This window comes from Xyrauchen texanus, chromosome 34, assembly GCF_025860055.1.
Source record: "Xyrauchen texanus isolate HMW12.3.18 chromosome 34, RBS_HiC_50CHRs, whole genome shotgun sequence".
In the NCBI taxonomy this organism is placed as follows: domain Eukaryota; kingdom Metazoa; phylum Chordata; class Actinopteri; order Cypriniformes; family Catostomidae; genus Xyrauchen; species Xyrauchen texanus.
Genome location: NC_068309.1, coordinates 39070036 through 39084455, shown reverse-complemented (window position 1 = coordinate 39084455; position 14420 = coordinate 39070036). Strand labels below are relative to the sequence as shown.

At 35.7% G+C, this 14420-nt stretch overlaps 1 protein-coding gene across 1 annotated transcript in view; it reads right to left on the bottom strand.

Moving 5' to 3' along the window:
• sap30l (sap30-like) overlaps window positions 1–12856 on the bottom strand; it is a 50441-nt gene extending 37585 nt beyond the window's left edge. The window contains exons 1-2 of the mRNA XM_052104505.1: window positions 12315–12856; window positions 2811–2933 (exon numbers count right to left, since the gene is read on the bottom strand). Of these exons, the coding sequence (XP_051960465.1) occupies window positions 2811–2933; window positions 12315–12500 (309 nt within the window). The 5' untranslated portion in view covers window positions 12501–12856. The remainder of the gene's footprint in view (window positions 1–2810; window positions 2934–12314) is intronic.
• Window positions 12857–14420: the final 1564 nt, after the last annotated feature.

Here is a 14420-nt window from a genome sequence, read left to right as displayed (position 1 = left end):
AAATAACCTGTACAATAAACTGTGTAAACCATGCAGACACCCGATCAATACAGAATACTCTCTCATTTGTTTGGGTGTGAGATGATAAAATACAGACTGTGTCCACAGTCCACAGAAGCGCGTTGTCAGAGACAGGACGCGGCTCGGCACTCTGTGTCACACAAAATAGCCTGCGAGCACTGAATCAAATCGTTTTGTGTGTTCTTCCGCTTGAATGGTGTAAAATCGCTTGAATGTTCTTGGCATGGCTCTCTGTGTCACACAAAACAGTGCTCTCGAAGCATGCATGTATTTGTCATTTTCAGCAGATGAAAAATTAATGTTCTGGAGCTCCACCCTCTAGTACACAGAATTGCTCCAGTAGAGGTGGTATTTTTGCTCAGCCAATGTAAATCTATGGGATTTTTTACATTTGTGATCATCATTTATATCAAAACTTTGCAAGCACCTCTAAGAAGTATTTGAGATTGTAATAGTGATGCTTTGCAAGCACCATTAATAATAATAATAAGAATGTGAGATTACAACAGTGATGCTTTGCTCCACAAGCACCACTAATAAGTATGTGAGATTATAATAGTGATGCTTTGCGGATAATTATTTGTCAATTACTACACTCACAAAATTCTAATTCCCCAAGAGAAACTCAATCATAAATAACATATATTGGTGGAAAGCATGGTTATTACCTTATAAATACTCCATGAATAATAAATGCAAAGAAGTGCATTTTAAAATCTTGCACAAAATGTACCCTTGTAACATATTTATATCCAAGTTTTCTGATGTAAATAACTCATGTACCTTTTGTGAGAATAATAGTGAAAGTTTTGTGATCTTGTATCTACTTTTTGACATGATCCGAGTCACCATTGTTTTTCCAAGTTAAAGTAAAAAAAATTTTTTGTGTCAAATAAATATTTTATTTTGAAAACGAAAACAGATCTCTGGAAAACACTGTAAAAAAATGTTTATTCTGGTTGCGAAATTGCATATACACAAACAGAAATTTCTCAAAAGACTTATATATGCAGAATTCATGCTAGAAGAGATATAATAGTGATTAAAAAAAAACATTTTTACAATTCAAGGGTACTTTTTAAAAATAATTAAATAGTATTAAAAAAAGTTTGTAAAACTACAAAATAGCTATTTTCAAGAGTTATCCAGGACATGAATTTGAAAAAGCCAAATTCAAGTACTTTAAGTACCTTGTAAAAACCCTGTTCATTAAAGTTCAAATAATAAGGAAGCAATAAGTTAATGTACATAAACTCAGAAACTGGCATTTCTCTGTGCGGTCAGCTCTGCGACATCTTACATGATGGCCTGCGACATAGTGAATCATAATAAATGTCACGGTCACAGGGTTAGTCTTATAGTGTAGAAAATTGCCGACGCAGATCTATTAAGAAGAGTTTGTTTTTTGTGAGTTAAAGATTGATTGAAGTGAACGTAGGAGAGAGTGAGAGAATGTAGTCTTTGTACACTGCAACTAGTGTTTTTAGTCAAATTTCAGTAGTCAGTATCAATACCAGTGTAACTTCATGGTTCTCGATACCAATTTTGGTACCACAGCATAAATATGCCATTATGAAAATGTGCTATTGAACACACCGGTTTAGCCTATTTAAAAAGTTACTTTTCAATGTAAATAATAACTTAAAAGAAATCCATGTTTCCTTCAAGAGTTTCTCAATCAAGGATGCATTGCTTAAATATTTTTAAGTAGCACCCTACTGAAATCAGTTGTATTCTTTACAAAATCATGATTTCCTTTTTGTTATTATTTTTCCAGAACTCCCTGTTTTAGTTTAATTGCATCATCAAAATAGAGTATAATCAAATCATTCTTAATCTTTTAACAAGTGAAAATTGCATTTTTTTGCTAAACTTTTATTCAATAGCAGTCTTGCTTGTGATATATTGCTTCATTGTTATTATTATCATTACAGTGAATATTACATTACAAATTAAATGTAGAACACAGTTTTGGAGTACTTGTATTTTTGTGTTTTAGATTACTGGTGTTTATTAGGTAATTTTTAAATGTTATTTTTTAAATTGTATTAATGCACTCTGGTCAACTCTGTTGTTTTAAATGCTTTACAAATAATGTTGAGTTGAGATTAAAGTGCAAATGCTGTGATTTAATTCTATAAATATATAGTTTACATGTGCTGTGTAGTTCACAGTAGATTAGTGCTTTATGTCATCTGATACAACATCAGGAATGATTCTCAATATGTTGGAGCGGTCGGATATCTTAATTAATTCCAAGTACGCAGCTCTTCCACACTAAGACTGCAGCCTTGGGCGGTTTAATAAATCACACTAGTACATGTCATGATTTTAATATGATTAATTGTAAGTTTAAGGATTAGCAGAGCATGCGCTCAAAATAAGCATTTTAAAGCAGTCGTGTGTCAGTCATTCCACGCGCTGGTACCTTATCGAGTCGGTTCTTGGTACTTCCGGTAATGCAGAAAAACTAGCATTGTATTTACAAGTGAAAAAATACACTAATATACAAAATACACTTATATTCAAGATACATTCTCTTAAAGCAAGTCTACTTTTTCAGTTCTATATAAATTATATATATATATATATATATATATATATATATATATATATATATATATATATATATATATAAATCATATTTAGCCTTTTGGTTTTGTGTTGATGAAGTACTTGAGCCTTAATGATGGTGCTGTCTGGGTACTGACAGCGAAAAAAGGTTGGGAAACACTTTTGTAGCGTGTGCTTCATTTTAATGTCACTCTTGACTGGTGCGTTTTATTTACCTCTGGGACTTCGACATCATGGTCAGGTGACTCACCACCATCATCACTGGTCTTCCTCTTCCGTTTGTTGCGCACACTCTGGATGAAGTTCTTGTGAAAGTCACAAATGTACAAATGTCGGACCTATTTAGAAAAGAAAAAAAAGTGCACATCTCTTTAATATGTAAATATTGCCTGGCTCAATTCAGGGCAGAAGACCAAAAATAGAGAATCGTGCTACAAGCATGTATTTATTCATGATATTATTCACATTAGGCATCAGTCTAGTGTGACTGTAGCTTTATCTAGAGCAGGGGTGTCAAACTCATCTTGGGTCACGGGCCCAATGTATTACTGCATGATAGAGCACAAAAAGTAAAAGAAAAAGAAAGCTCTTAAAACGTGCAGTTTCCCTTAATTATACTTGCATTTAATATAAGCACAAACATGATATTCCGTGCAGAATTCGAAGTAATGTAGTGCAATACCTGAAATAACAGAGCTTCAATATATAAGCGTAAGAAATATGATATAGTGTTTCTTTAGGAAATGCAACGTTCACCACAAGAAGTTTTGTTTTCTTTAGTGCTGGCTCAAGTAAGAGCAGGGGAGTCATTACACTGATAATTAAGCATCTACAATTTAAATTAAAGATAAATTAGGAAGAGTCATTATTGTTTTAGCAGAAATTCAGGGGCAAAGGATGATTTTTGGCTAATATTTACGCACCTAATGCTGATAAGGGCTTTTTTTTATAGATCTTGACGGAATGTCACTGGCACCCCTCATTATATAATAATGGGAGGAGTGTTTAATCTTTTGATGGATTCAGTCCTTGATCAAAGTGATTCAAAAGTGTGTAAGATTAAAATTAAATCAATAATAATAATAATATTAATAAAAATGTATAATTATTATTATTGTCATCATTAGTATTTATTTACAATTTATAACAATATTTATACAGATTTGTACTACGTGTGTGTATGTGGGTATGTATGTAGGTGTGTGTCTGAGTGTACGTACGTATATGTATAATTATTTATTTTTATTACTTAATTTTTTTTTCTTTGTTTTGTTTTTAATTATCTGTGTCTTGCTGCTGTTTTCGTATTGTTGTGCACTGGAAGCTCCTGTCACCAAGACAAATCCCTTGTACGTGCAAGCATACTTAGCAATAAAGCGGATTCTGAATGTGTGAAGTTGCGTGCAACAAAAATTACGTCATTTCGGCATTGGCGCCGCAAGCCCAAGCAATGTATGAAGTCAATCGGACCAACAGTTCTATAGTTACAGCCATTTTCATGTTTATCCCTGTTAAAGCGCCACCAAGTGTCAAAACTGCTCTAACTATGCAACAGTTAGTCTGACTGAGTTGAAAACCAGCACGCAGTGTCTTTGTCCAAGGTGATATGACTGTCTATGAGGACAATGGTGTATCTCAAAAAACATGGCCACCATCAGCCAATGAATTTGAGCACCTATTAGACAAGGTTAATGGAGGCCGATTGGCACAAAACTTGGTGGGCCTGTTCGACTCCTGGCCCTTAAGGTCTTTGAGAAATTTGAAAGAAATCAGCCAATGGACGCGTGTTGTTTCACACATACACACAATGGCTGCATCCCAATTCAAAGGCTGCATCTTTCAAAGGACTCGTACTTCAAATGTCATGCCTTCGTAGGCCGTAAAGGTCAGACTGAGCATTGTTAATTGGGAAAGTCTAGCTTACAGAAGACTGTTCTTGTCACCTAACAACTGTGACAGCTGTCTAGTGACTGTAACGTTTGTACTGGACTTTTTGGAAAGTTATATTAAACTGTCTAAAACAAAACAGGGTTCAAAAACTAAATATTTTCACCATGGTCTATTTCTGTATATAATAAAGATAATAAACTATATATAAATCGCATCTTAGGATTCAGCTGTTGTATCTATCATTTTACCGAAAACGAAGGACACATTTGGAGGCCGCATTTTGAGGAGCCTTCAAATTGGTACAGCCTATCACACAGCAGAAACGCAATCGTCCTTCGAATGCAGCCTTTGAAGGATGCAGCCTCTGAATTGAGATGCAGCTATAATTCATTTCATTTGTTAGATCTCCTCATACTGAACAACTTTGCCTTAAGAACCACTGCTGTCAATCAAATCGTTAATTAAATTTTCATGATTATGTAAAAAAACTTTTATGAACAAGTCCTAAGTTTTTCGCTCAACCTCAATAAAACCAATGCAGTACAATTCTTTGGACTCTCTAGGTCAACAATTATGAAACAACATTTTGAACTTTACCCTTTGGGTAGCTATAACTGTGTCATTTAGAAAATGGCCATGGTCAAGTGTACAAATAAGCCCATAATTCCTAAGCAAAAACTCAGAACTTCACAAAAATTAGGTGAGCACATGCGACATATGATTCTAAACAAGTATGCAAACATTTATGGAGATCGGACCATAAGTGGCGCTATGAGCTTTAAAAAGCATGTATTTCCTTAGTAAATAGCCTGCATTGGCTGAAAATGAAATCTATTCCATCTATAATCTAGGTAGTTACATGCTAGCTAAATAAAACATAATACCTTTTTACGCATGTGCTTAAAGGCCTCAAACAGCTTGAACCCCGTTAATTGCTGCTCACAGCTATATTGTTTTTATTATTATTATTACTTTTCTGCCTTAAAACTGATCGTGGAGCCCAAGCCGTAACACGTAGAGACATGAAACTTGGTCCGCACTGGCACTGCTCTGGCACAAAGTCTCGCCACGATCTGCTAGATGATGGCACAATAGTGAGCAAAACCAAAAACTTTTAGAAAAATGGCCATAATTTTAACCGTTTGTCACATTTGTCTCCAATTTAATTTCCATCTTGAAAAATGTTCTGCCATCTTGTATTTTTTGCAAAACCTACTTTTGCGAACTAGTCGGGACCAAACCAATGCCAAACGATTCTATGGAGTGTCTATATTAGAGGTCGACCGAGTAATCGGTCGGCCAATTTTTAGCATTTTTTTACATAATCAGCATTGGCCAATATCCAAGTATATCAAGCCGATTATTAGGCAAGCGCATCTGTGGGCAGCCTAGTGTTGTTGTGGAACACGTGTTCGACGCACGCTGCCCCTAGAGTCATTTTCCTGCAGAGTGAGCAGACCTCATCCAGTGCCTAAGGAAGGAGCCAAGTACCTTGGAGAAAACAGTAAGGATTAAATTTGTATAACTTCTTTATATTTAATTAAAAACTTTTGATATGTTACTGCCAACTTCAAGAAAAAACGCGACAAACGCGATGATGATAAGCTACTTTGGATATTGATAGCGTAGTTGAAGTTGCATTATCACAGCAGAAGGGATGCTATCATGTCACAATAAGTAAGCAAGAATTTTGCAATTACAGACAGTGAATCTGAGACTTTTATTTGTTCTGTTTGTGTGTCTTATATTTGAGAGGGATGTCACTCAATGCAGAGAAATAAGTAATAAAAAAGATACCAACGCACTATAGGCTATTGAAGGACTGGCTTTGGTAAGCTCGGACGTTATCGGTTCTGCTGTGAAAGCACTGGAGAAATTAAGAAAATACATTTATTATTGCTATAAAGAGAAAGTTATTTTATCTCGCCAGCCATTTCTATGTATAATCATATGAAACCATTTGTCTGATGCAATTTAGCTATTCGCAGTCAGAGAGAGAGAGAGAGAGAGAGAGAGAGAGAGAGCGAGAGAGAGAGAGAGATCTCGCTCAAGCAGTGCCACAGCGAGCACAACACGAGCCCTGCTTAATGAGTGACGACAGAGGACAGAACTAAACATTCAAATGTAGCCTGGTTTAGAGCTGTGATATTAGACTGATTTTATTTTAGATTTCGCCTTCCAAAGATTATAACAAGAATATTTATACATAAGCCGCATTCTGTCTAGCAAAACTTCCTTCCCTTCACAGCGGTGCACTGACATTTCTCCCTAAAACTCAAACTTAACATCAGAATCAGCACGATCGGTGATTGTTGTAAAATGCATTCTAGCTACTGTTGCTAAATTGCGTGACGCGTTTAATAATAAAAAGAGCGCAAGAGATACCGTTCCCAAGGTGGCGCGCACTCCGAAACAGACCGCAACGAGACAAGCAAAGTATAGGCTACTTTGGGTTTCATGTGCGCATCTAAACGATCAACTATACACAAAAATGTCAAAACGACCGGCTTGGAGATTCACTTAAACACAGTTTATGTCTTAAATGGACGTAGTTATGGAAATAGTTGGGAGAAAATATGCTGCATCAGGAGCATATTAGATCTGAACTCGGTCTTAAAGGGGAAGCAGTCTAATAAACATGCTGACGATTGAGCCATTACTGCGAATCAAACAACAAAAGGCAAAGAGAAAATCACTTACAGCTCTTGAATTAATAACTGCTGTTTTAATAAGCATTAATCTATCTATGATAAAATATGCAGTGATATTTTACAATTGATTACTTTATTAGATTTCTTTTTAGACCACACCTGAACAGTAATGTTAGTAGACCTTCCTGAAATTAAATCACTGTGACTATATAATGTTTATCTTTGTTTAATATATATATATATATATATATATATATATATATAACAAAAAGAACCGTTAAGAATACTGTTAAAGTACCAGCTCGATAAGCAGTATCGGTAGGAGTAGTAATACCATAAAAACCTTAACGATACCCATCCCTAGTTATGCCTGTGCTTCTCTTGGATGCTCTGAATATTGGATTACGTGTCTGGATTGCCCCTTAATTAAAGCTGCATTTGGATCTCAACCTTCGTGTCTCGGAGCAGTTCGTAACACCTGCTTTGTTTATTTAATATATTTGTTATACATTATTTATACAATATGTTTTTACATTATACATTTTTTAAGTGTACAAGTGCAGATTGGTCAAGTGTTCAATAAATGTATTTGTTGAGAAATGTTGTCTATCTTAAGTAATTATTTGTGTTACATTTTATCTTTCAAATAAAAGGTTCAAATAAGAGGTTAAAAACAAGCACATATCAGCCAAATATCAGCCAAAATAAATCGGCAGCATTAATCGGCCAACCCGGATTTCAAAAGATCGGCATTGGCCTGAAAAAACCCATATCGGTCGACCTCTAGTCAATATCAATAATTATAAAAAAATGTAAAAAAAAAGTTTCAACTTTCAATTCAAGTTAGATACGATACGCGAAAACACAGCAAGTAGGTGTGGCCATTTTACGTAAACGGCTATAACTCTTGAACGAAATGAGATATCTTCACTAAACTTGACGTATGAAGTCAAAACAAATGGTTGTAAATATTGAACCATTGGTCTTATTGACTTCAAACTTTGCATGCAGTTTCTTTGTCTCTGTGCCATCAATGTCTATGAGAAAATTTGCATAGGTTTAAAAACATGGCCGTTTCAGCAGCTATTAGTCAAGGTTAACAAAGGTATCGTAATGAAACCCAGTGGACCTATCTGACTCTTGGCCTAAGAGGTCTGTGCAAAGTAATTTTACTAAATCAGCCACTGGGTGGCGCTATCAATATTTTTGTGTTTGTTAATGGTTGAATATAACGCAAAGTTTTTAAAAAACTCAAATGAATATCAAATGATAGCTCTTCTCATTGTGAACAACTTCGCCTTAAGAACCGCCACACAGTTTGTTAAATATTTGAGATTATGTTAAAAACCTATTTTTGCGAACTAGTCCTAGGCCGTTTGTCCGGTCGGGATCAAACCACTGCCAAACAATTCAAGTCTTAACTTTCAATTCACATTAGCTACAATACGCGAAAACATGGTAAGTAGGCATTGCCACTTTTACGTAAATGGCAATAACTCTTGAACGAAATTAGATATCTTCACTATACTTGACATATACTTTAAAGACAAAAGTATTGGGCCACACCTCTTAATCATTCAATTCAGGCCTTTCATTCAGGCCCATTGCCACAGGTGTATAAAATCAAGCACCTAGCCATGAAGTGTGCCTTTACAAACATTTGTGAAAGAAAGGGTCGTTCTAAAGAGCTCACTGAATTCGAGCGTGGTACTGTAATAGGACGCCATGTTGCAACAAGTGAGTTCCTGAAATGTCTTCCCTCCTAGATATTCCACAGAGGGTCAGGCCCTCTCGTCCAACATCAGTGTCTGACCTCACAAATGCTCTTCTGGAAGAATGGGCAAAACTTCCAACAGACACACTCCAAAATCTTGTAGAAAGCCTTCCCAGAAGAGTGGAAGCTGTTATAGCTGCAAAGGGTGGACCAACTCGATATTAAAACCAATGGATTTGGATGACATAAAAGCTCCTGTAGATGTAATGTGTAGGTGTCCCAATACTTTTGTCCATATAGTGTACTTAAGTATGGGCTCTATCTGAGGACACACAAAACAATCCACACAGTTTTGACGTTAAATCTAAAAACCCTTAAAACAAGATACATTTACCTGAAAAGCAACATATAAGATATTTTGAATTGCTTTAAGATAATATATCTTAAATTTAAGTGTATTTTATCTTTACTGCACTGGCAGAAGTATAAACAAGATAAATAATACAAATTACACATATTTAAAACGTATTCTCTAAAAACAAGTCTAAAAATGTTTTAATGATTTTTTGATATTTTTAAATGAAAAAACAAACAAACACGAGATTGTTTTGCAGTGTTTTTTTACTGAATTAAACTTAATTAAACCCTTATTTCTATACTTTTTTTCCTGTAATTCAGGGAATGTCATTTAGAGGTGTTTTTAAAAGATGATTTTGTCCTCTTTGTTGTTAGTAATGCATGTGGACAAATTATTTTCTTTATTTTATACTTTGCTTATATGATATCATGCTTAGAATCAATTATAATCAGCTATGAATTCACATTAATATATACACATTCATGTAATAATTTATCTATACATTCATTTCATCAATGTACTTGATAAAACTCCAAATGTATGCAGGGATTTTTAGTATTTATTTTCTGTTCAGTGAATATATTATGATACCTACCAAAGTGCTAGAATTAGTTATGGTTATGATTAAAAAAAATGGTATATCTTAAATAGTACATTTCACGCAGTTGTAGGCCCTGAATGTCATAGGGACCCCGGCTGAATGTGTTGTTTTCTCTGTCAGAACAAAAACATTGAGATAAACAAAGCTTGCATACAGATTTGTATTATATGGGTTTGGACAAATATATTTTCAGTTCTTCTCTCCTTGCTCTCTGCATTGACTACATCTCTGAGGCCTGAGTCTATCCTATTCCCTTCTTTTACTTAGTTTATTAGATGAGACAACATAATATAGACTTTAATTTAAGGGTTATATATTTAAGACCTATTTACTCAATATTCAAAATGTATTTCTTTATTATTTTGCATTTATTTAGTGTTCATTATAATTTATTTTATTTCATTTATTACATTTGACCAAATAAAACTGTTATTCTTCTATAAACCATCTAATATATTTAAGTTATTTCCATCTGCTGGATCACCTTGCATCAGTTAGCAAGCACATTTAATACAACCATTTAACCCGAGACATAAGATGAATCGTTGGTTAAGTGATAATTAATAATCATTGAAATAATCCCCAGAATAGTTGAATAATCGTTATATTAGATGATTATCAAAATAATCGTTAGTTGCAGCCCTACTTCAAGGGTAAGAGCTGTGCTGTGAATTTCCCAACCTCCAGAGTGTCAGAACTCGCACTGTGTACACCCGGCCTTACTTTAGCATTTAATGTTGGTGGGCAAAACAGCTTTCGGTGCTGTTGTGTCACCAGTTTTGGTAATTGCAGTTGCTTCTGATGACAGTGAAACACTCTTTTGTCTGCACAAATGTTCACTCCAGGTGTGAATGGCCTCACAGGAATCCATTGTTTCTATTCAAATGTTATCACGGTGAGAAATCGAGGTGCAATTTCCCATTTGGTGTGAAAATGGATTCTGATCATTTTGTGCAATAAAAGGTTATAATTATTAGTGATCGAACAATATGGTTTTATAATGGCTGATGCTGATATCCAGAGAGCAGTAATTTACTATAATTTAATATAGTAATAAACAGACATAAAATTGCTTAAAATATTTTTATAAACTCTTATTTTGCAATATATTTACTCAATTTCACACTAAACTTTAACTTAGTCAAATTAATCTAAAATAAAAAAAATTAACAATTATATTGTATGTTAAGTGGTAGATAGCAGTTTCTTCTGATTTCTAATTCGTCATCAAATTTGAGTAATTTATTTGCACATGAAGAAATTGATAATATATTAGGGAGAAGGAAATAACAGCACACACAGTAGTCCAGCAACCATGGATGACAGGTCCACATCCGCATTTTCTCAAAAAACACAGAATCAAATCAATTGTACATTCAGTGCATAGTGAATAAGAAATGTACATACAGCACAAGTGCTTTTACTTTGAAGTTGCTCTCTCATGCTCATGTGAATCCAGCGAAAGCAGCAATCTCCTGACATTGTAAATGGCCTGGATTGCCTGCTTGGATAGTCATGGAGTGACCGTCATGATTTGTGAATCAGAGGAACTTTTGATCGTGATCCTGAAGTTTTGATTCTGGCTAAAGGAATATGCACTTCATAGTGCGATGACTAATAATTATTTAACCTATTTGTTGAATATCTGTCTGCTATTTTATTGTAGGGTTCCCCTTGGTAGCCATTAAACTGTACCAGAAAAACATGTCTGATTGGGGTCTAGTGGACATTTATACAGTTATGGCGATTTTGAACTATGCACATCCATACTTTAAGCTAATACAACATTAAGCCTACTGGGTAAATATCATGTCACATAATTTATATTCACTAGCAATGCCTTCACCTTAGTTAGATCAAATACCAGCATACATATACATATATATATATATATATATATAAAATGTATAGTAAAAGCATGTTTCAATAAGTATTAATACATTTTACATAATGATTTACAGATCATTATGTCATGAATGTTTGATATATATTACCCTGTACATTCTTATTTGAATTTTCATGAACCAATCTGTTATATTGTATATAATGCTAATAACTAATCACAGTTATTATAAAGCGTTAACAATACATTTTTACTTGGTTTATAAGGTGATCAGCCGTGTCTGCTGTTAATTAGTGGCGAGTGTGAGGTTAACAATATAAACTTTAAAAAGTTTATCAGTAAAGGTGTCTAATGTGTTTTCTCAATTATAATGTAGCCCTATATATTGTCTTTCTTGTTCCTGTAGTAATTATTCATTCATTTACAGCCCATACTTATGCATGTGTTGTATTGCGGACAGAGTGAGATTTTTTTTTATTTTACTTAGTGTTCTTTCATTTTTGACCGTGCTCCAAAATCATTTAAATTAAACTTTAACTTGGGGTCACGAGTGCTCCTAAACGATATTGTTAGCGTAGAGGCCTGTGATACCAATACCAAGTACGAGTATTAACCCCCAAAATACCAGCCCGAATCTCTATTTCAGCGTTAGGGATGCTTACGCTCTTGTCGATGTCCAGCTTGAGTTTCTTCTGCGAGATGCTCTTCTGGATGCGCTTGCTAAAGGAGGCGTTTCCAGCCGAGCGCCCGCAGCGCTCCCCGTCCTCGATCAAACAGCAGCTCTGGCCGAAGAACGGCGGAGCAGGCGGGCCGTCATGGCTGTCCTCTTCCGTGCTGAACCCATTCATGACGAGTAAATCCAGAGAGAACCAGGCCAATAAATCAAACGAATTTAAAGCGCCTTAATGAAAGCGTTCGGAGAAATTTGACGCAACACTGACGTTGTAAATGAGCGCCTCAACGAGTGTATGGTCCGGTGTTGAGCTTCAAAATCTCAAAGATCCACCTCGCTGAAAATCCCGCAACTTTAAGCGACTTGGCACACTACAGCTCCACACAACACTACAGCTTAATTCTACACACACACGATAGAAGAGGATTTTGTCTGCGGAGTTACCGCAGATCTGGCGTGCGTTAATCTAACGAGCAACAGTCTAGCTTATATTCAACAAAATGTACATACAATAAAACATGTCCTACGAGAAACCGGAAGAAGTAGTTCTGAAACACCATTGGGTCGACTACTGACAAAGGCGGGCCGCTGTGTCTGTACGTTCAATTCCAGTTGGCTAACTTGCTTGTCATTCAAGCTGCACTTCCTGCTTGTTTGCCACTGCCTTTCGAATCCATACGTGTTATGACGCATTTCCGCATTCTTTAACAACGTAAATGTATAGCAAAACTTTTTATGTTTCCCATTTTAAAAATATTTAGATGTATTTATGTGTAAATTTATAACATTGTGCTTTGTATTATATTACCCTGGAATACATAAAAAATAAATCAGTTAACACAGCTGCAAAGAGGCTTCTAACAGATGATGAGTGAGTGACAGAAACGTTGACATCTAGATATAGATATCGGAAGCGTATAACATCGGCGAACAACCTCGTAGCTCACGGTAGTTCTGTCTTTAACATTTGATAAATTATCAATGAAAATCAAATCGTCTTTGAGATAAATTAATGGGATTATTACTTCTGGAACCAAGCTGTTGCGCTGTTACAGTGATGTATGCCAGTGTAAAAATTCACAATTCACAGCCAGCCATAATTCATTTAATCCATGAGCAAAAGTGTCCAATAACAGGGTGGTATTTGATAACAGGGTGGTTACTGAGCATGTAGTATTTGGCTGTTCATGTGGTCTAATGGCAGCCCCCATGAGTGGACCCTCTCCATATAGTATAAAACAGCTTTTTATTAGTTTACTGATGTGACTGGAGTTTTTATTTCATGTGAGTGGTCATGGTTTTATATATATGTTTCAAAATGACACTTAATTTGTTACTGGGTTCAGCTTTTTAAATGAGTGCTGAGTGCACCTTTAACCACTCAATGATGATATAAAGTAATATATTTCCAGTATAAAATGTTTAGATTCTGAATTCATGATGCTAATGTGCTAACATGCTATACGCTGCCCTAATAGTCAAGTCAAGTGGGTTTTATTGTCGTTCAACCATATACAGTTAGTACAGTACACAGCGAAATGAGACAACGTTCCTTCAGGACCATGGTGCTACATAAAAACAACATAGGACAAACACAGAACCACATGAGACTACACAGACTGAATAACATTTCTACATAAAGTGAAATTGCAAACGTGTGCAAAACAGTACGGGACAGCGTGTTAGGATCAGCAACCACAAATCCTCCACCCTCACTTTGAACACTGGTACCCCACTGGGCTGTGTGCTAAGTCCAATCTTCTACTCTCTCTTCACCCTCGACTGCATACCTGGGCATGGCTTCAACTCCATAATCAAGTTTGCAGATTACACCACGGTGGTAGGCCTGATCAGCGACGACGATGAGACAGCCTACAGGGAAGAGGTACAGCACCTGGCATTGTGGTGTGCCAACAACAATCTCACACTCAACACCCAGAAGACCAAGGAGCTGATTGTGGACTACCGGCAGACTAGGAAGGGCCACACACACACTCCCATCTACATTGATGGGGACGAAGTGGAGCGTGTGACAAGCTTCAAGTTCCTGGGTGTCCATATCTCTGAGGATCTTTCCTGGACCTACAACACCTCC